Source organism: Chelonia mydas, chromosome 17 (genome assembly GCF_015237465.2).
Source record: "Chelonia mydas isolate rCheMyd1 chromosome 17, rCheMyd1.pri.v2, whole genome shotgun sequence".
Lineage (NCBI taxonomy): Eukaryota > Metazoa > Chordata > Testudines > Cheloniidae > Chelonia > Chelonia mydas.
Window position 1 is genome coordinate 12,454,682 of NC_051257.2, and position 21,370 is coordinate 12,476,051.

General features: G+C 46.6%; 1 protein-coding gene across 1 annotated transcript in view; it reads right to left on the minus strand.

Moving 5' to 3' along the window:
• Nucleotides 1-21,370, minus strand: part of LRRC75A (leucine rich repeat containing 75A) — a 185,195-nt gene that overhangs the window by 112,515 nt on the left and 51,310 nt on the right. Inside the window, exon 2 of the mRNA XM_007054207.4 lies at nt 16,028-16,156. Within this exon, the coding sequence (XP_007054269.1) occupies nt 16,028-16,156 (129 nt within the window). The remainder of the gene's footprint in view (nt 1-16,027; nt 16,157-21,370) is intronic.

A 21,370-nucleotide genomic window follows, 5' to 3' on the forward strand; every position in this document is an offset into this window, starting at 1 on the left:
GCAGTGACTGGGGACTGTTCGGTTTGGTTGTGGGAGAGCACATCTCAAAACTGGCACAACCAAGTTCCTGAGACTCAACGAGAACTCACTGGTTCAGTTTGATTCAGTGCAAGGAACGGTGAAGGCAAAGCTTATAAATGAGCAGCTGGGCCGCAGCTGGCAGGGGACAGATGGGCAAGCCCTTGAAATCTGCAGTGGGAAAGACAGGGTGCTGAAGACAGGTTCAACATAAGCCAATTTCCACAGAATTGGAGGAGGAAGATAAGAGGGGGGTTGGGGAGGTAAAGAAAAGATCCGACAGGTAATGCTCAGATTCCTGCAGGATCGGGGCCCTTAGTTCACACTCCAGCATAAATCCCCTTGAAGTCAACAGAACTCCTGACTAAGAACCTCACAGAGCATGGCCCAATATAACCCACATACAGAAAAGGATTTCAGTGGCTCAAGATCTATCAGCTACCATCATAGGCACTGATGCCATGGCAGATGGGGAGACATGTAGGAGCATATTCAAGAGCAGATAGATACCTCTGGACCAGATGCAGGTTGTGCGATTACTACATACCCATACTTTGCTTCTTGCATGACTTGTTAATCTGTGTTTGGAGTAACGGCAAACGGCAGGCAGCAGCCACCCCTGCCTTCCAGTAACGGCATGGGCACATGCCAGTGTAAACTGGCAGAGCGTGCCAGCCAGCGTTGGATGTGCCAGCATGACTGCAAATACTGCAAACCATCTGGACACCAAGGAAAATGGGAAGCAACAGATTTTTCCCGAAAGCTGACATTTTGCCGACGGGAGGGGAAAAATAAGGATTTTTGAGATGCCGTCTTGCTCTACATCATGCTGCATGGCCCAGCAACCCAGATGGCTCTCAGACCTCCATGTGCATCAGAAAACACAGCTGAGCCCCTGCTGATTCACTTGCATTCCCAACTGATGGGCAAACGGTCTTGCGGTTAAAGCACTGGCCTGGCACTCAAAAGCTCTGCCACAGACTCCGTGCATGACCTTGGGCAAGTCAATTAATCTTTCAGCATCTCAGGAGTTCATGTGTGAAGCGGGGCAAATTCCTCACCTCATCCGGATGCTACAGGGAGAATTCCTCAGGGTTTGCTGGGAGTGCAGACACCCGGGCAATAGGAGCCCTCCATACAGATAGACGGACTCACATAACAAACAATATACTGGTGCTGCCAAGGCAGGAGCAGCTGAGCAGCAAATGAGAAGGATCCCACCTCTTTTGTGGGGTCTTCTTTTGTTCTGCTCAACAGCTGCTTCTTGGGACTCTCCTGCCCCACATACGTAAGCCTCAGAAAGCTGCCCCCATCAATAAGCTGTGACTTGGAGAACTCACACAGACAGGTGTGCCACCATTTGTCAGCGGTGCTCTCTGTGCAAAGCGCTCCTGGCCTGCAGGTCTGCCTAAGCGAGACCTTCGGTGAAGCCTCTTCATTAAATCGTTCATCTTTGCAATTCAGTTTGCCGTTGGACCATTTGTTCCCTCACAGTTCAAAGTCTCGCAGGCAAAGCCAAGGACAGATATTAAACAATCCATCCTAAAGCATTAACTGCGCTGGCTAGAGACTGAAAACACTCTGTTTGTATTTACTCCTTAAAGGGTACATCTGCAATAAAAAACCCATGGCACCAAGTCTCAGAGCCTGGGTCAATTGACAGGCACGCAGGGCTTGGTCTGCCGCACTAGGAATAGCAGTGTAGCCATCCAGCCTCAGGCTGGAGCCTGCCTGGGTTCTGAGACTCATCCCCACTTGTGAGATTTCAAAGCCCGGGCTGCAGCCCGAGCCCAAACCCAAACGTCTACACTGCCATTTTGAGCCCCCCGAGTCATCTGACCTGGGCTGGCTACAGCCACTCCGGGGGGGTGTTTTATTGCAGTGTAGACGTATCCTTAGGGAACAGAAAGGATCTTAATACATGAGCTTTGACACTAAATGCAAATAAGTAAATAAATAAATAAATAAATAATGAGCCCAAGAATGTGTGAGTGAGTAGGAAAATCAATACACTTCCTTCCTATGCAGTAAATTATGTTTTGATTAAAAGCCAAATGATCTGTACTCAAATGTCAATTACCATTGGAAAACAACAAACCTGGGGCTGCTGTTTAATGAGGTTCCTGCTTCTTGACCACATATTTCCCTAAGGAACCGTTGCTTTGGTTTATGTGAACATTTGCAGATGAAGTTAGTGCTAAGGGATGGTGCTGGGTTGACCGCTTCGGAAGCTCAATCCTCTGTTTACCCTTAGGACAGGTACTGAATAGGTAGGAGAAATTTCCATGGACTTTGCTCAGAGAGACTATATTACAGCAGTGTCTAGAGAAGGCCTCCATTGAGAACAGTGCCCACTGTGCTCGGCACTGTACAGACACAATACAAGAGAGTTCCTGCCCCAAAGAGCTTACGGTCAAAACAAACAAGATAAGCAAAGGATAGGAAGGGAAACAAAGCAGCGATTTGCCCAGGGTAATGCAGCAGCAAGGCTGAGCACTACAGTTCTATGGATTTTTCTAACTGATGATCAAGTCTAACAGTGGTTTAGAATGCAACAAAAATCCACAAATTCCAGCGAGGCCCATTAGTCCGGCAAGTACTTGTTCAAATTATTAGGGAGCATATGGTAGTGTCCACAAGACAATCTGCAAGCTCTCCAGTCCTGCTGAAAGAATTTCAGCAAACACTTTCCTACGTAGCTCAGTCTCCCTTCCCTGCCCAATCTTATTCTGCAATATTTTTCATCTGGTCCATTGCTGGGAATAAGTGAAAGGACTCTAATGAAGCCCTTACCTAACTGGCATCTAGTCAAAGGGTCTCATCAGAGCAAGCCTCTGACTTGTCTGCAGACATTTCAGCAACATTGAAATAAGCAACACAACAGGAACGTCACCGGGGTCTCGGTTCAGATACCCTGAGCGTGCATTCATTGAATTTCCCCCTCCGTTATATCCCCTCACGTTAGCAGAGTTCAGATAGGAAAAAAAAAAATCTCAACCACATTAATACCAGTGAATTCCACAGCACCTTCCATCCAGAGATCAGAAACTGCCCGACGCTGACAACCCTCCTGCTAGGTCAATATCACTCTTAGTTTGCATCTGAGGCATGGAGAGGGAGAGTTATTTTATTTTATTACTATTGATATGTATTGCAGGAGCACTTATAGGGCCCCAAACAAGAGCTGGCTCCATTGTGTTAGATGCTACAGACAAGTCAAGAGTAGGAGAAAAGAAGAGTTGTTATCCCCATTTTATAGATGGGGAACGAGGCAGAGAGAATAAATTGCTGACCCAGGGTCGCACAGGAAGTCTGTTGTGATGCTAGGAATTTAACCCAGATTGTAAAGTCTTTGGGGCAGGGATTCTTTTTCTTGTTAGTACAATGTCTAGCCCAATGGCGCGGGGGTCCCCAGGCACTACCACAACGCACCTACCAAATCACCACCACCACAGTCCTTGTCCAGTTCCTTAACCACAGTTACCTGACCAACACCACCCAGCGAGGCTCCAGCTTCACTGCCAGAAAAGGGGTGGTTAGCCAGGATAGCCAACAGGTAAACTAGGAGAGGTCAACACTATCGCCTCTCCCTCCACCCCCCTGGTTGATCTGGTGGCAGTCCCTTGTCTCCACTAGGATTTTACGGCACGATAGCGAATACATGCTAGTTCTCCAGGGCAAATACACACCTTACAGCCTGAGACAGTATCGCAATGGTGCAAACCCATTGAAATATAGTGGTCTAGTCTTCCCTATGGAGAAAAGGGTGTGTTCTTAACTGGAGTTAGCTAACTTGAGGTGAAACAATAGCACAGACAAGGCAGTTGTAGTCATCATGAGAGTACCAGGTTGAGTTCAAGACTCCAAAGTAGGCATTACTCGACCTGCTAACCTATGCAAAAACTACGCACGCTCCGGCCTTCACTATGCGCTCGCCTCCAGTTAGCTCACTAAGAAGACAAGGCCAGCGAGAGGAGGGGTGAGAGGAGATAAGGAGCGAGGCTGCATTCATTCTCCAGCCACACTGCGGAAGACATCAACAGGGGAGTTTAAAAGCTGGAGAGGAAGCAGTATCCCATCCACAGTGGTGTTATCTCTACGTAGAAATTGGAAGAGAACCAGAAGTCCGGACACTCACTTCCCATTCTAACCAATGGTTAACACCCCATCTTTGACTTCAGTTGCTACTTCAGATAAGGTCTCACGCTCACTCCTTCTTGCGGTGTACTTCAGGATTCACTGGGCGGAACAGCAGTGCAGACATTTTACAAGCAGACTTAATTCCTATTAAATCTGACTCTTTTTCAGAGTTGGTTCCCACTTCTTTCCATACATATAAATAAACTCCTGCTTCCCCATCCTCCTGAAAAGTGACCCTGTGTCTGTTTCTTCTGCCTCAAGGACTTAAAATACTTGAGCCGCCTAGAATCCCTTCTGATTTGGAGCTGGTTCCAAAGTTTACTTTGGATGCTTAGCAACAGTTGCTTTTTGAGAAAAGATCAAATATGTTCTAAGAAGCTGTTGGGAAATTGCTTTTCCTGCTCTGTGTTCCTTTTTAACCTTCTCTTCCACCACAGCTCTGCTTAATTAAAGCCCACAACGGCAATCGATGGGGCAGCGTCACCTGCGATGCCCTCATGGGGTCGGCAGGGCAGAGAAAGTTGGGCAACGAGGGCCACTTCTCACGTCACTTGCCTATTCAACTGGCGTCTGACATTTTGGAGGCATTTAAAAAAAAAATCCATCTCAGAGCAGGCAAAAATCCATCTCTTGGCATTCAGGCTGGTTTGCATATTACCGTGCACTGATTAGAAAAGGCTCTTTGCTTATTAAGGGAATCAAGAAAGGGTCTCACAGATCCTGCCAGCGTGCGTTAAGTTCCGGCTCTTACAGATGCCGGATTTAAATGCCCAACATCAACGTATACGGATGCATTCCGTTTGCCAACAGAGCACGATGAACAGATCGGACTCCACGGCCAGGCAGTCTGCTCCAACCCATCCTCTCCTAGTGCAGGAGCACGGCGTGAAGCTCTCTGCATGCCTGGGCAGTGTAGCGGGGGGGCACAAGGTCTCTCTTACTCCCCTGCACCATCTGCCCCTGGCAGGGTCGCTGGGCAAGAGCGGGAAAAGCTCCCTCCTTAGGGGTGCTACACTGCTCCCTTGCTGCACCTGGCCCCGGCTCTGTCCCCTCAGCCTGCCAGCACCACAGCTGTAGCAATGCACGTATCATGCAGGGCACGTCCTGCAGGGAGCAGGGAGGCAGATTATCACTCTCCAAAGCACACTCTGATTCCTGGTCTGCTCATGGGGCAGCTGTCGTGCGGTTCCAGACATGGGGCTTGCCGCACAGCCACAGCTGAATCTTTCAGAAAATGGTTATTCCTTCGGGGCTAGACTGCAATACCCATACTTCATAGGGCAACTGACTTCAGCGGGACTATGTGCAGAGTAAAGTGCTACTCAGAGGGAATTTGGGTGTCCCAACCAGGGTATTTTACACCTCAGACACTAACCAGTCTGCTACATTAGGGACAGACCATGGGGGGGGGGGGCACTTATAGGTCCAAAAGTGCCCCTAAGCTTGGCCCAGCTGCATCGGTAATAATCAGACCTGGCTGAAAAACCCAAAAGTAGTTTTGTGAAGAAAAAAAATCCATTTTTTTTCCACTTCAAAAGGTTTGAAACAGAACAAATGTTTTGTTTTTTCAAATTTTTCAAAGTTTTAAATTGTTTTTTAAACAAAAACATTACCAAAAAGATGATTGATAATTTACCAAACGCTGGGTTTTCCATTAAACAAAATTGTCAACAATTATTTCATTACGTTTTTGAGAAAATATTAGATACCAGTTAGAAAAAACAACATATTTGTTCTTTGCAAAAAAACAAAAAACACGGACAACTTTTAGCAAAAAAATTAGTTTTCTTAAAAAAAAATTTCACTGAAAAAAACATTTCTTCAACAAAATAATCTCAGAAAAAAAAATCTCAATCTCATAATAATACTTGGCATTTATATAGCATCTGCCATTCAAGAATGAACCCAAATTATTTATGCACTTTTATGGACTACATATTATTACCTACTTGATGCATCCATGTGATCTCAAAGATTAATGAGACCCTTCTAAAAGTTCTTCTGTAACAGTTCAACCACTATAGTAACTATTGTAAACTATAATATTTTGAACTACGCCATACATAAATACTTACGTACTTTTTTAATCCAGGGGAGAGTCTTGTGTCACTGACAAAAGAATATTCCTTATGTTTATTCCCCAGACAAATAAGTATCTTAAATGCTATCCACCCACATTTCACTGCTATGGAGAATAACCCAAACCCTCATAACAAGCTGAATTTCCTTCAGAGACTAGCCTGTAAAAATCTGTAATGCAAAATCTAATTCCATCACCTAAATAAGCAAAGCCTTTCCAAAGAGATGTGGTCTAGATATACAAGCGGGGGCGGTGACCCCATCGAGCTGCTTCAGAGGAAGGGAAATAAAGCAGCAGAGAGTTTAACAACAGTAGATAATCCCCCACACCCTTTTATTTAAAAAAACACTTCAGAATCATTCAGGACTCTGCAGTCCGAGCAGTCCCACTGGAGTGGTGCTGCAAACCTGGGGTGGTCACAGTGGCATAGTGCAAGATTCTTTTTCTTGGAAAGGGTGCTGTGGCTTATACACCGTTAACATCCCTGATGCTTGATTTTGAATGACTTTTGGAAAGGGCTGGAAGAACCTCTTTACTTTCCTGGATCAGAAAGCACAGCTAAAATACAAGGTCGTATCCTGCCACAGTTCCCAGTGAAATCAGTGATTTTGTGTATTAAGGAAAAAATACCTGAAGGCCACAGATTAGACTTCAGTTAATTACCCCCATCCGCATCCCTGCCAAATAATAACCTGCACGCTTATCTGGGAGAACACATTCAGAGTATCACATAGCAGGGACGCTAAACAATGGCTACCCGGCATCCAGCCTGCTTCGACGGAATACTTGGGGTTGTCATTTGTATTACAGTAGTGCCTATAGGACCTCACTAAGATCAGGGCCTAGGCATTATACAGATGCAAAGCAAGAGAGAGGCCCTGCCCTGAAGAGTTTATAATCTAACTAGACAAGGCAGGGCTATTATCCACACTTCACAGATTGGAGAACTGAGGCACAGAGATAGAACCAGTGCTAGCCCACTGGGGGCCCTAACAGGAATATTCCCCCCCTCCCATACTAAAACAGGCAAGTTCTTATAATAAAAAGCGAATAGGGGGCCCCCTTGAGCTGCTCGGGGCCCTAAGCAATTGCTTAGTCTGCTTATGCTTACTGCTAGCTCTGCACAGAGAGATTAAGTGACTTGCCCACAGTCACACGAGAAGTCTATGGCAGCGTCGGGAATTGGACCCAGATCATCTAAGTATCAGCCCAGTCCTTTAACCACAAGGGCAGCCTTCCTCTCTTTGTCTGGATAGCAAGAGGGTTTATCCTGTAACTAGAAAAGGAGTACTTGTGGCACCTTAGAGACTAACCAGTTTATTTGAGCATGAGCTTTCGTGAGCTACAGCTCATTTCATCGGATGCATTTGAGCATGAGCTTTTGTGAGCTACAGCTCACTTCATCGGATGCATAGCATCCGATGAAGTGAGCTGTAGCTCTCGAAAGCTCATGCTCAAATAAACTGGTTAGTCTCTAAGGTGCCACAAGTACTCCTTTTCTTTTTACGAATACAGACTAACACGGCTGTTACTCTGAAACCTATCCTGTAACTGTTTATTGGAGACCACGGCCATTAGAGAGAAGGGAGGGTGTAGAGGTCTGAGCACTGATCTGCGAGCCAGGTTCTCTCTCAAACATTCATTGTGTGGGGTCTTGGTCAAGTCACAAACTCCCTCAATCTCCTGGGTCCTCAGTCTGCATCCACACCCAACTCCTGCGGCTATTGTGAAGATCAATTTGTTTATCTTTGTAGAGGGCTGTGGATCTTACTATCCTGTACTCGAGTCTAATAAAAATGAAGAGCTTATTATGGCTTCCCAATTAAAATGACACGCTGGCTTGCCAGCCTATGGGATACAATGCTGCACATTATCTTAACGCTTCTATAGCCTTTCATGTTCAAAGCACTTTACAAAGAATAGACAATTCTCACACCAGCTTACTGAGGGAGCCCAGTGAGTATTACCTACATTTTACACATAGGGAAACCGAGGCAGCGGAGGTAAGGCCCTAGATGGTGTCAGCGTCAGAGCCGGGATTAGAGCTCAGGAGTTCCTTTGTTCATTACCTGTCCGGCTGGCAGGACGTGACGCATAACTTAACAACAACGCTTTCCCTTTCTAAAGAACCTTTCATTCAATGCTCCCGAAGCACTTTACAGAGCTCAATTAAGCAACCCTCAGAACACTTCTTTGAGGCAGGGAAGAATTAAACTGAGACAGAAAGCAGAAGTGCCTTGCCAGAGGCCTACACCCCAAAGCCAACACAGTCCTGATTCCCACTAGACAATGCCTACAAGGAAAGCACTCCACACTCACCCTGGCTCACCAGGACGCAAACGACAGGTTTCAGAGTAACAGCCGTGTTAGTCTGTATTCGTAAAAAGAAAAGGAGTACTTGTGGCACCTTAGAGACTAACCAGTTTATTTGAGCATGAGCTTTCGTGAGCTACAGCTCACTTCATCGGATGCATAGCATATCGTGGAAACTGCAGAAGACATTATATACACACAGAGACCATGAAACAAAACTTCCTCCCACCCCACTCTCCTGCTGGTAACAGCTTATCTAAAGTGATCATCAAGCAGGGCCATTTCCAGCACAAATCCAGGTTTTCTCACCCCCCCCCCCCCACACACACACATACAAACTCACTCTCCTGCTGGTAATAGCCCATCCCTCTCTCCCCAGGCCACAAATGATTGGACAACTTGAGGAAGCCTTGAGAAGGTATATGGGGATGTACAAGTATGCACAAATCATTCATTGTCAATGATACAGCCCACATGGAACAATACACAACCGCTTCCCAATGGAGGTGATGGACTGGTTTCATTAACATTTAGCTGAGACAGGTCCTGCTTTGTTGCACTTCTTTCACATTTTGGAAAACTAAAAGATAAATTACTTGACACCGCCAAATCTTTCCCTCTTTAGCGACTCTTCTTCAGTCACTAGGTACCACAGAGGAATTTCTGTCCTTGAAATAAACTAGTCTCTTTCATCGCTGTTTAAGTAGTAATCATTCTTGCACACGTCAATGAAACCTCGTTAGGTATTGGTGTCAATTGTAAGACTGACACAAGTGCTTCAGAATTCCTCTTGAAGGAAGTAAAATGCTACTGATGATCGCTTCTTTGGGATGCCCTGGGATACCAGGCCCCAAGGCACTTTCCAAACTGTCCCAGAACAAGAGCAGCCACCATTCTCACCCAGCCAACACACCCACACCTAGGAGAAAGTGAGGCAGGGATTTAGTGGCAGACAAACATCACAGCAGGAAGTGAAGAAAAATATCAGAGTCTCAATTGAAACTGCGAGGAGAATTTAGTTAAACAGAATGTAAATCCTCAAAAGTTGATTTAGCATAGAGACCAGGAATAATAGTCCAATCCTTGCAAAAATCATCACTGCCGCACCCCCTAGTTTGAAGTGGTTTCCATAATATACAGGGTTTACAGTTTGGTTCAATGGCTCTCAGCACCCTCACTATGCAAATGTTCCAGCACCCTTGATTGACGATGACTTCGATCAGTAATCAGGAGCTTGGTGCTATGTCTAGCAGGCTGGAGCAATGGGTCAGTGCCAACAGAAGGAGCAGCGTTCCCTACTGAGTTCTCAGCCCCACATTCCCCACCACTTAAGACAGGTAAGGGGAAAGGTACCCTAGAAAACCTGAGAGAGAAATTGGTTTGCATAGATAATCCATCTAGTGCAAATCCATCATCAACCAAAGATTCCTTGCAGGTATGAAATCTGAGAAGATCACAGGGCAAAGTGGCATGAAGGAACCTGTGTTTTTTTGGCTCTAGACTGCTGTGTCTATATCTAATAGAGTTAACAGGTGAATGACAGCCCTGACCTTGCAATGAAGCACAATGCACAGGCCACACAGATAGAGAAGCTTCCAGGCTTGGAGCCTGTCTCTTCAAAGGGAAAAAGAGAGTGACCCCACCACAGAATGTGCGTTCCTGATGTATTTCTGTGTCACCACATTGACACTCGGTGGGCAGCCACTTAGACATTTTGATGCTCCTGCCCAGATTTCAGGGCATCCCCCCTGCTACACTCCAGGCACTCCCCACCTCTATTATGAAACAGCAGATTTGCATTCCAGTATCTGCTAAACCCATCTTCAGAGTTCGTAATCTATGAAATCCAGGAGAGAAAGAAGTGGCCTAATACAGGACCTCAGGAATCACAATGATGTAGCAATTCGGAGATAGTCATCTTCCAAAGAGTTTTACAAACCACTAATTATTTCTGGCAGCACCTCTACGAGGGAGGTACCCCCATCTACTTGCCCAGATAAAGTGACTGGCCAGAGGCTACAGAGGGAGTCTGTAATGTCATAACTGGGATTAGAACTCAGAGACTTCTCCTCCCTAGGCCTGTGCTCAGACCACTAGATCTCATCTCCCTCTCGTTCTGCACATTGGTCTTGTATACAGAGTAGATTACTGGACAGCATCCCTTATGCAACGGACATCAGTGTAACTAGGATTGGGCCCATTAGACGCTCAGTGCCAGCGCATAAAGCTCAGTGTCAAGGAAACAGCTCTCAGTTTGAAGAGTTTAATTTATTACAGCTTCAGGTCATGCTGATCTCCAGACTTACTTGTTTTTTGCTAAGTCTTGCTGGCTTCCCCTAGTGTGGAGGTGCTGAGTGATGACTGCCAGTAATGGTGTCACTGAAAATTACACAGATGTTACCATTATACAATTTTAGCCTAAAAAAAAAAAAACGCCACAGTGCCTTTTTCTATTTTCCCACAGTTATTACGAAAGAGCTTTTCAAAAGAACATCTCTTATTACAAAGAAAACACGAACGTGGGACAAAACACATTAAGTAACGACAGATACTGGGAGTCGTTATTAGTGAAGTGTGAGCTTCCCAGCCACTTTGATATTGCAAAATATTTTAATGCGATGTAGATGTATTCAGCTCCCATACAGAGGGATTTTCAGAAGCAAGCCTGGCCAAAAAGGAGCATTAATGCAGAATATCACTGGCTTTGACAGTCAAATCGTTCTCATCCCCTTTGCTATTATTTCAGATATTTGGATATAAGAAGTCTCTGGCTCACAGCTTAGCTTGGATCCTGCAGTGAAGAAGAATACTTCGTGCTTACATAGTCCACGGCATCTGAAGATTGCAACACACGTTATAAAGGTGGGTAAATATCACTTTCCTCATATTACTAATAGAAAAAATAAGGCAGAAAGGCACAGAGGCTGGCTGCTCTGCTCAGAGTCACACAGTGAGCCAGTGTCACAGATGAGTCCAGAACCACAGTCCTATACTATAACCACCAGACTGCACTGTTCCTTCCCACCCCGTATTTGTAACATCAGCATTTGCTACCATCAAAATTAATGTGACGTCAGGAACTCAGAACAACTGTAATCCAGGGTCATGTCACAACACACAGGCTGGGGGGCTGGATGAATGATGCGGTTGGTAATAGGTTATGGTAGGGCGCTCCTGTGATAAAGACACAGAACTAGCGGTAAGGGCATTTTGGTTATAGTTCATTGACTTCCCATGGGACTCTGGGCATGAAACCTCCCTGTCCCTTGATGTCCCCATCTGTGAAATGGGGACACCAACCCTGACCTCAGCAGAGTGCAATGAGACCTCATTCATTTGCGTCTGACATGTTACGAGGGAGGGGCTAGACACAAGTGCAAAACATTATTAGAGAGCGTCACGCCTCTGACCTACGGCAGGCCATCAATGACCCAAAGTCGTTCCCCTGCGACGCCTATGTCAAATGAGTCTCTCTCAGTCCCTCACCCAGAGATCACGTATCCACGTCATAAAAGCAGCGCTCTGATCAGCACTAAACAGCCCCTCAGAAAGGCCCAGGGTGAGATGAGTCACGAGGACTGATCTCCCCTCTACCCAGGAAGAGCAGTCCCCTCTCAGTCAGGGTTGAGGCATGCCAGAGAAGGAAGCATACGCTGCCTCTTACCTACGGTGCACCCATTCTGTGACTAGACAGAGCACTTTTCAGAGCTGTCAGCCTGGCACCTTTCCTCAGCCCGTTCGGGGGGCGGGAATTGAAAGAGAAATATCAACCCCCCTCCTGCCCCCCAGGGCGGTGGTTGTGAGGAAAGAAATGCTAATTGAAATGTCTTTGATCGTTAGCAAATATCCTCCTGAAATGTCACTGGAAAACAACAGACAACGGTGAATGAATTCATGTTTAAAATTGATTTTCTGAGAGCTTCTTTCACTATAAAAGCTCCCTCTCATACTGCAAAGGGCACACAGCCCAAGGTACTCAGCAATAGCTAGTACTGGGCAACAGATACTGATGGGTGATGTCTCTGTGCATGGCCCAGCACAACTCTTCTGTATAATGGACAGCGCTTAGTTTGTGTTTATGCATTCCAACAGGATAGCTACATTTCAGGTCTGACTCCAATCTGGTGGAAATCTGGAATGACTCCACTAGAGTTACTCTACCTATGCACGAATCTCACTGAAATCAGGATCAGGCCCATCACGAGAGCAGCTTTAAGGGGAGTTGTATTATACATTCTTGCATCCAACCGCAACCCCTGCATCCAAACAGGGCCAGAATTTGGAGAATGTTTGAATCTGGCTCCTACAAGAGACATCACAAAACTCACGCCCTTTAGATTTTAAGGCAGATCAGGACTACATGGCTTAGGCCCCACTACAGCCTTGACACTAAATATACTGACATGCCTAAGAAAACTCACCCAACTAGGATCCTGGGTCGGCTCTATTCAAGGCACTCTAGCTTCATGCAACTCAAGGGAAGACTCTTACCCCACTGTGGGTGTGAATTTACTCCTGTGGAATAAATGGACTGTGTCTGCTGGAGAGTGCTGAGCTGCAGAAGACATTAGAAAGTCAAGGCAAACCTTTTCTCTGGCCAGCTACAGAAGTTCATGTTACTCAGAGTCTGGAGAAGCCACTAGGTTTTTATTTTAACTGAGAGGTAAAATACCAAAAGATCAGCCTTAGGATAGGGGTGTTCTAGACAGACCCTGAACTGAAAGGGTAACAGTGCAATAACCAGAGCAATAACCAGTGCAATAACCTGAAAGTGGACTAAAGCAAAGCCTAGCCAAGAGGGATAAAGCCAGCAAGGGGCTCTGATGCTCTTCCACAGGGATGTGGTGGTTTCTGATTAAAAAACTGGGTATTGCCCTTTAGAGCAGTGTTTCCTGAACTTTTGAAGCTGAGTGCCCTTCAGGAAAATCAAACCAATCGGGCCAGCTTAGCCTGCTCTCCTTCCACCTTGCCTTGCATTGCTACAGGCCTTCTCTGAGTAGACTGTACAGATCTTCAAGACAAGACCCTTCCTGTCCTTTCTTACATGCTTTAATGAGCATGGAAATAGTTAACAACGCTGATATTTAAAGTATCTTTGCTGGCACCCGAGTTAGCACCCACAGAGTTGGTTCCTGAAATTAACATGCACTTAGTTTTGTTTCCAAGCAAACTTTAAAGCACGGCAGGCGACTTGTGGGGAGAAGAAACAGACACACCAGTGATGGACTGAATCTCCACTTTACCCCATTTATTACCTTGACTTCCACCCCTCCACCCTGTCCTGATCCATATGTAGGCAAGATTAAACCCAGCCAGTAATTTTTTTTTTTTTTTTTTTAGGAGGAAACAGAGCAATGTCAGTTGCAACGAAAGCTATCATTAACCATACAATTCTGCAATCTAGTTCACATTTCCCGACTCTGCGTGACCAAAGAATTTCCCATTGAAGACTGAATGACGTTTTGTGGATGAAAGTAATCGATTTATTTATTTTAGGTGTTAATATGTCTCCCATTGCCATAGCATTTGAGAACCTGACATTCTTTATTGCATTTATACTCAGTGACATTACACCCAATATTCTTTCAGAAATATGCTTATGATATGAATAGGGCATAACCAAGATGTAAACTTATGCAAGAGGGGGCATGTGAGGTATCATTGGAAAGGTGATGATTTACTGAATGTGATTATCCAATTTGTATGCCTGTATCATTTCTGTATCTGGAAGTAGGAATATTGACTATGTAACAATTACAACTGCGTTTTCACCTGGGGAATGCCCGCTGGACAGTATGCAAACAGCCTGGATGGGCCATTAAGGAGAACAATAGAACTCTGAAGATGCGAATCTCACTCCTTCCTGAGAAGTTTCCTGGGATGCTACTTTGACACTGCAGGGTCAGGTGACCATGTCACCTGGCACTGGACACCAGGTTGGTCTGCTGGTATTTTTCCACTAAAGGGGGGTGGGGATCAAACAGAGAAACAAAAGATTCCCGCCATATGTAAATCCTATTTAAGGCTGGAGAGTGAGTTAATCAGGGTCTCTGGTTCTTCACGGACTCCCCACCCAGGATGACTGCTGTAAACACCTAAGACTGATCTGGGGAAAAGGACTGACACCCAGGCTGTGACAGGGGTCTGGCCTGTGAAGAGAAATACATGGAACTTTAAGCTGCAAGCAAAAGCAGTTCGTCTTCAAGGAACTCTGCAACCTGCCTAAAACAACATTTAGGGTGAGAAATTACTATTGGTAACCAGTTTCTTTAGTGAATTCAACTTAGTTTGCATGTTTGTTTATTTTGCTCAGTAATCTGCTTTGATCTGTTTGCTATTCCTTATAATCACATCACAAAATCTGTCCTTTGTCATCATCGGAAACCACACGCTCCCAAGCTTTGCAGGGGCTGATGAAATGGGGCCTGCATCCCAGTCACTCTTGCAAAACACACCCTGACTAATGAGGTCCAAAACCAGAACCACGTGCATTTCTGTCCATCCCTAATTTAGAACCATCATTCAAACTCCTTTTCCATGACTCATCAGGGCCAGATCCTCCTCTGGGGTAAATCAGCATAGCTCCCATTGACTTCCTCCTATTTATACCAGTGGAGGACCTGGCACGTTGTCCTCAAAAACTGACGCAGGGTGGGTTAGGAAGGTTTCTGCCATAACTGCAGCTGACGTACAAACATGTCCAATATTGATACACTGCTTTGAACAATGTGGTTTCCATTTTTGACTTTGAAGAGAGCACCGCAGGGCCAGCTCTCCTCCACTCCACTATAAAACCACCAATATGATGGGATGGGATGGAATGGAAAGCAAATCCCGGTTCTGACACTACAGTTCAGACCCATCGCCCCGTCCGATGACTATTCGGCTCAGGCTATTCCTTCTGACTGCCACGCTCTCCGGGCCCCCGTGCTGCCAGCTTTGCTTACAGCACACTCAAACACTCGCAAAGACAGGGTTCTATTTCAGCTTACAGGGGCGAGAAATGTGTCATCTGGGTACTCGCTTCATTTAGAGAGACAAGAGGAAAGACAGGCATCGCAGAAATCAGAGATAGAAAAGGCCTAGGAAGTCATCCTGTCCATACCCCTGTATTGTTCCAGACAGTAGGTGCCTTGGTGCTTTGCTCGAGCAAATGAGACAGGAGGAAAGAGCAAAAACAGGGAATATGAAAAAACAAGGAACAAAATTAACTAAGCATTAAATGCACGTCATTCGGGTTGTTGGCAATTCACAGAGAGTACCATGCATCGATCCGCTCTCCCCACAACAGGACATCTGTACTCAGAGGATCACAATCTGTGTTAACCTGAAGGTATTTTGTGCATCATTGATTATAAAAAACAAACAAAAAAAACAAACAAGCAAAACAGCTTCTCATTTACAACAAGTCTACATTTCCCAAACGATCAAGTGACTAGAACTGCCTTGGTCGTGTAGTTAGAGCGAGTTACCTACCGGTTTGGGGCAATGGATGTATCTAGCGAGACTGATGATCAAGTCATGGGTGATTGGATCCACCAGGTTTCGGAAGCTGGCATATCTATACAGGACATCATCCAGGGAGGTCGATTCCATTCCTAAGTCCTGCAGAAAACAAGAGCAAGGTAAGTTACACTAGGAGGTCTCAGAGTAACAGCCGTGTTAGTCTGTATTCGCAAAAAGAAAAGGAGTACTTGGGGCACCTTAGAGACTAACCAATTTATTTGAGCATAAGCTTTCGTGAGCTACAGCTCACTTCATCGGATGCAACATGATGCATCCGATGAAGTGAGCTGTAGCTCACGAAAGCTTATGCTCAAATAAATTGGTTAGTCTCTAAGGTGCCCCAAGTACTCCTTTTCTTTTTACTAGGAGGTCTGATGGCAACAGCTCATCTCTCACAATTCACCTGCGTTGGCAGTCTCAGGGCGGTAGCCAAGGAGCTGAGATGTGCCCATCTCTAAGTACCTTGGCGAGGGGACACTTGCACTCCAATGCTTTACCTGTTCTATGGAGAGCAGACATCAGGCTCCAGGGCTGTCAACCTGGCACCTTTCATAAGCAATAAACTCACTGAGTAAACTATACTCAGCAGGCCTGATGCCTCTCACTCACCCAGGGGCAAGCCACAGGTGACTCCACTGAAATCTACAGAACTATGCCAGTGTAAGATCGCTGGGAGGCAGAATCTGGCCCAGCGTGTCCCAAGACACAGCAATGTAAGGAATTTTAGCACAAACCCCACAACGCTATTAAACACACTAGTGTATATCGACCATTCCTCTCTTTAGCTTTTCATGGAGGGAGGGGGGTGATTAAATACAGCAGGGGTCAGTAACCTTTGAGAAGTGGCGTGCCAAGTCCTCATTAATTTAAGGTTTCGCGTGCCAGTAATAAATTTTACATTTACAGGGGCCCCCGAAGGAACCCCAGACTGGCAGCGGGCTGAGCGGTGCCGGCGGCCAGAAACCTGGGCCGGCAGCGCGCTGAGCCACTCAGCCCACTGCCAGTCTGGGGTTCCATTCGCCGGCCCCTGCCAGCCGGGGTCCCAGCCGCTGGCCCCTGCCAGCCGGGGTCCCAGCCGCTGGCCCCTGCCAGCCAGGGGTTCCATCCATCCAGGCCGGCAGTGGGCTGAGCAGGGCTGGCAGCTGGGACCCTGGCTGGCAGCAGAGTGCCACTAGAAATCAGCCCGCGTGCCACAGGTTGCCGACCCCTGAAATACAGTGTATTCAATTTACTTCAGATATCGTCTCTTATCTATTAGCTGTCCTTTGTCCCTGGAGCGCAGCTCCCCAGGGGATACTGCAGTGCTATTCAAGTTTACTGGCAGATTACAGCGAGTTCCACAAACAAAGCAGCTACTTCCGTAAGATAAAGCCCTTTGCTCAGCTTTCAATACAACAAGGATGCCCTTGTGGTTCGGGCACTGGGCAGGGATTCTGCAGATTCAGGTTCAATTCTCAGCTCTGTCACAGACTCTCTCTGACCATGGGCAGGTCACTTAAATCTCTCTGCGCCTTGGTACCGTGCCTGTAAACTAGGGTGTGACAGGTCTGGGTTTCAATCCAGGCCAGTGAGGGGTTGTGTCACCATTTGGCCTGTAGCCCTCTTGTGAACACACACACTCTTTCACAGCAGGGATAATAGTCTGTCCTTCTAGGCACCATCTTCAAAGTGCAACGCGCACCAACACAAGCTTGCCTCCTGTTCCGTAAAGTACTTCTGTCGACAGACCCCTGGGTCTGGCCAGAGGGGGAAATTCACTGGCTGCACCTGCCTTCACAGGACAGCATGGAATTGGTGCTTTAAGAGTTAACACTGGATTTAGTATGGGAGGTTGCTACGCTCCCCCCAGAGCTGCCCTGCTAACACCGCCCCCGGTCTGTGTCAGTGAGTAATGGTGACATCCTGCAACTCATGACTTCTTCTGTGGGTTTTGTAAGCGAGGTCAGCTAGCTCTCCCTCTGGATGACCCGTTTGCCAGCTGAGCCCAGATGCCAAGCAGCACATACACAACCCCTGCACTCAGATCAGTCACACACTGCACATTTCAGATCCTGACAGGCGGCCTCCCTTTGCCCTCCTGGAGCTGATGGGGGCTCTCACACTTGGCCAGGGAGGAATGGAGCCATGTGACCGTTCCTCAAAGCGTACTCTGGAAATAGGGCAAGATGGGAACACAAAGGGGACGTCTCCAGAGAGAGAACAAAAATCAGGAAGGACCAAAACAAAAAACACAACCCAATGCAGCACAGCATGGTTATTTTAAAAAGGGCTGGACATTCTGACTGCCCCCTATCACGCCGGTAGCTGTGACGGCTTGGATAACGATCAAACTAATCAGCTGCATGCTTCAGGATACAAGCTGCAGGGTCAGGAGCCATTTCCCTTGTAGTCACACTGCACAGAAGGTGGCGCTAACCTTTTACGCGGACAACCATTTTAGAGCAGGGAGAGGATCTCCCTCACCCACCTCCCCAGCGTCCTTACTGCCTGCTTCTCAACGTCTCTTATTCTGTGGGACGCAGGGTCCCTCGACAGGATGACCAGATATCCCGATATTCAGGGCTTTGTCTTATATAGGACCCTATTACCTGCCCCCGTCCCGATTTTTCACACTTGCTATCTGGTCACCCTATCGCGGGGGTCACATTTTGAGCACACTGGGGTGAGGACACTAAGAGATGTGGTCAGGTGCTGGGCATTTCCGGAGATAGGTTAGCAGACTAGATAAAAACGTGCTCTGATCTTGAAGGGCAAGCGTAGCTCCTTAGCTAGGTCCTTCCATGCACAAAGGCTCCCAAAATGCTTTGCAATCACCCTCTACGTACAATCCATAGGAATCAATTCAACTCCCACTAAAATTCAGCCAGTGACAAAATGCAGCCTGGCAACTGTTTCAGAGTTCAAAAAACGGAGCTTTTACCGGGAGAGAGAGTCTTTGCACAGGTGACCTGTCGCTCTTGGAGAAAAGAGGGGCTTTTCTTTTTTCAAATGGGACGACAGTAAAGTATAAATTAGCAACCACCCAAAATAAATAAATACATAAAATAAAAAGCCAATTTACAGCCCAGCAAGCAGACAAACCACCACCACCAACTTTTCAGCAAAGGACAGAAGATAAGTAGACTCCAGGAAAACTATTGCAGCTTCTCCAGGCTTGTCCTAACAGACTTCCCTTCCAAGGGTGAGTAAAGCGTAAGAGTAGCTGTAGAGCAGAAGGGACAATGACATTCCAGGTGCTAAGGTAACGCTCCAGCAGCCGTCGGCTAAGTCACATATCATATGGGCGGCCTACGAAACTGAACCGGAGACTTTCTGAGCCAAAGACACAATTCTATACCCTCGTGTGAGACTCTCGATTAGCTGTAAGTAGAGCTAAAAGCATAGCCGCATTAGGATATGCCAATTAAGCTACAGAGTCCAGCCATATGGACTGATGGCATCCAGCACGAAAGCTTTTCTGATTAATTGTATCCATCATAGAAGCACTGAGGGCCCCAAATGAGGAATCAGGGCCCTGTTGTGCTAGGTGACAGTCAAAAGATGGTCTTGAATAAAAAGAGCTGAAATTCCCAAACTTATCCACTGGATCTAAGGTGGGGGGGGGGATGCAGAAACAGCCTCTCTAAGACCAGTACATAATTCTGCTTCAGGACCCTGTAGAAGACACATCACAAATCCTCCTTTACTGGCCCTTGTGCTTGCATGCCAACATTTTTGAAGATACAGCTTAATATGGAATCATTTAGGAAACTGAAGAGAACAAGGACCGTTCTCCCTGCTCCCCCAAAAAAACCTTTTGCCCATCATAGTCCATCCCACCCTAGATCCACATCTAAGAAAGGAGACTTTCGGATGGAAGAGCAGCCTTGATCCTAGCAAATTAACTCATAAAAGGGGGCGGCCGTCCAGGGTAGCAAGCGAAGCAGATTCTCAAAGATAGATGCCGGCTGACAGAGACTCCATCTGCCTGTGCTATTAATCTCCCTCATCATTTGTAATACATCAAAGGCTTAACAGTTTGCAGGAGACAATTCTACACCCAGCAGGTCCTCCATGGACTTCACCTCTGAAGTTCCATCCCAAGCAAGGAGAGATTCTGTGGCAGAACACTTTAAATCCGTCAGCCTCAGATGCCTGCAAAACTCAAAAATCAGCTGGTTTTTCTCAAAAATGGGAGGCTTGAACCTGGAACCCGGCAGCTTTCATCTAGACTCAAGGCCCAACGGAAATATAAATGGATGTTAAGGCAGCAGCCAGCAGAGTAGCTGTAGGAGCGTTACACATACAGGTAAGCAACACCGGGAAGCAACAGCAAGCTCTGTCCTGCCATGTTTGGGCTGGTTCTCCTAAAAGCACTTGGACCGAAGGATTTTGTGCAGTAAATTACGCACCTGAATGAGAGTCACACTGTTTTTCTCTTTTGACACATGCATAAAAGATAGACGTTAACTCCCACAAAGTTGGTAAAACTAGGTGTAAGTAGGAAGGTAGCAAGAAGCACCATCCTGATATGAATAGAGCAGATACACTGTGCCTACCACAGGAATGCATGAAATGACACAGATCACTATGGCATTTAGTTTTCCAAAAACATTGCACATGGAAGCAGAAGTTGTGTCATTTTTAAAACCACTTTTAGCATGTCATTTAACCTCTCTCTGCCTCTGGATTCCCCATCCATAAACTGGAGATAACACACATACATCTCACAAGGGATTTCTGTGACGATTATTAGATAATGTTTATTCGGCACTTTGAACACAGTGAACAGTGAGATCGGACCTAGGCAACAGGAAAAAGATGAACTGCGTAACAGATTGGGCCTGTTTCTCAACTGCCCTGCTCCTTGCGCATTCACACCAGTACAAAGTGGATGTCGAATGCTAGTGAATCACAATGGTATCATCACAGGGTGACTGGCCCCTTTAAGGGGGAGATGAGCCCAGCCCTACCTGTGACTAAACCAGCTGCCTCCCAGCTGAGGCTGTGGGGCTAGGACTCAGTTGAGACTCTGAAGAGCACCTGGTCCTTATAGGGTATGTCTACACTGCCAACAAAAAACACCACCAGCAGCAAGTCTCAGAGCCCCGGTCAACGGACGCAGGCTCCGCTCAGCTCTGAGACCCAGCGATGGTTAGGGGGCGGGGGGTGGTCTCTGAGCTGGGGCTCCACCCAGAGTGGGAACATCAGCACTGCTATTTTCAGTCCAGTAGTACAAACCCCGGGAGCCCGAGTCAGTCTCAGCGTAGACATACCCACGAAGGCTGATGTGGTGAATTGCAGGGAGCAGGCAGGCTGCTGTAGGATACCCTG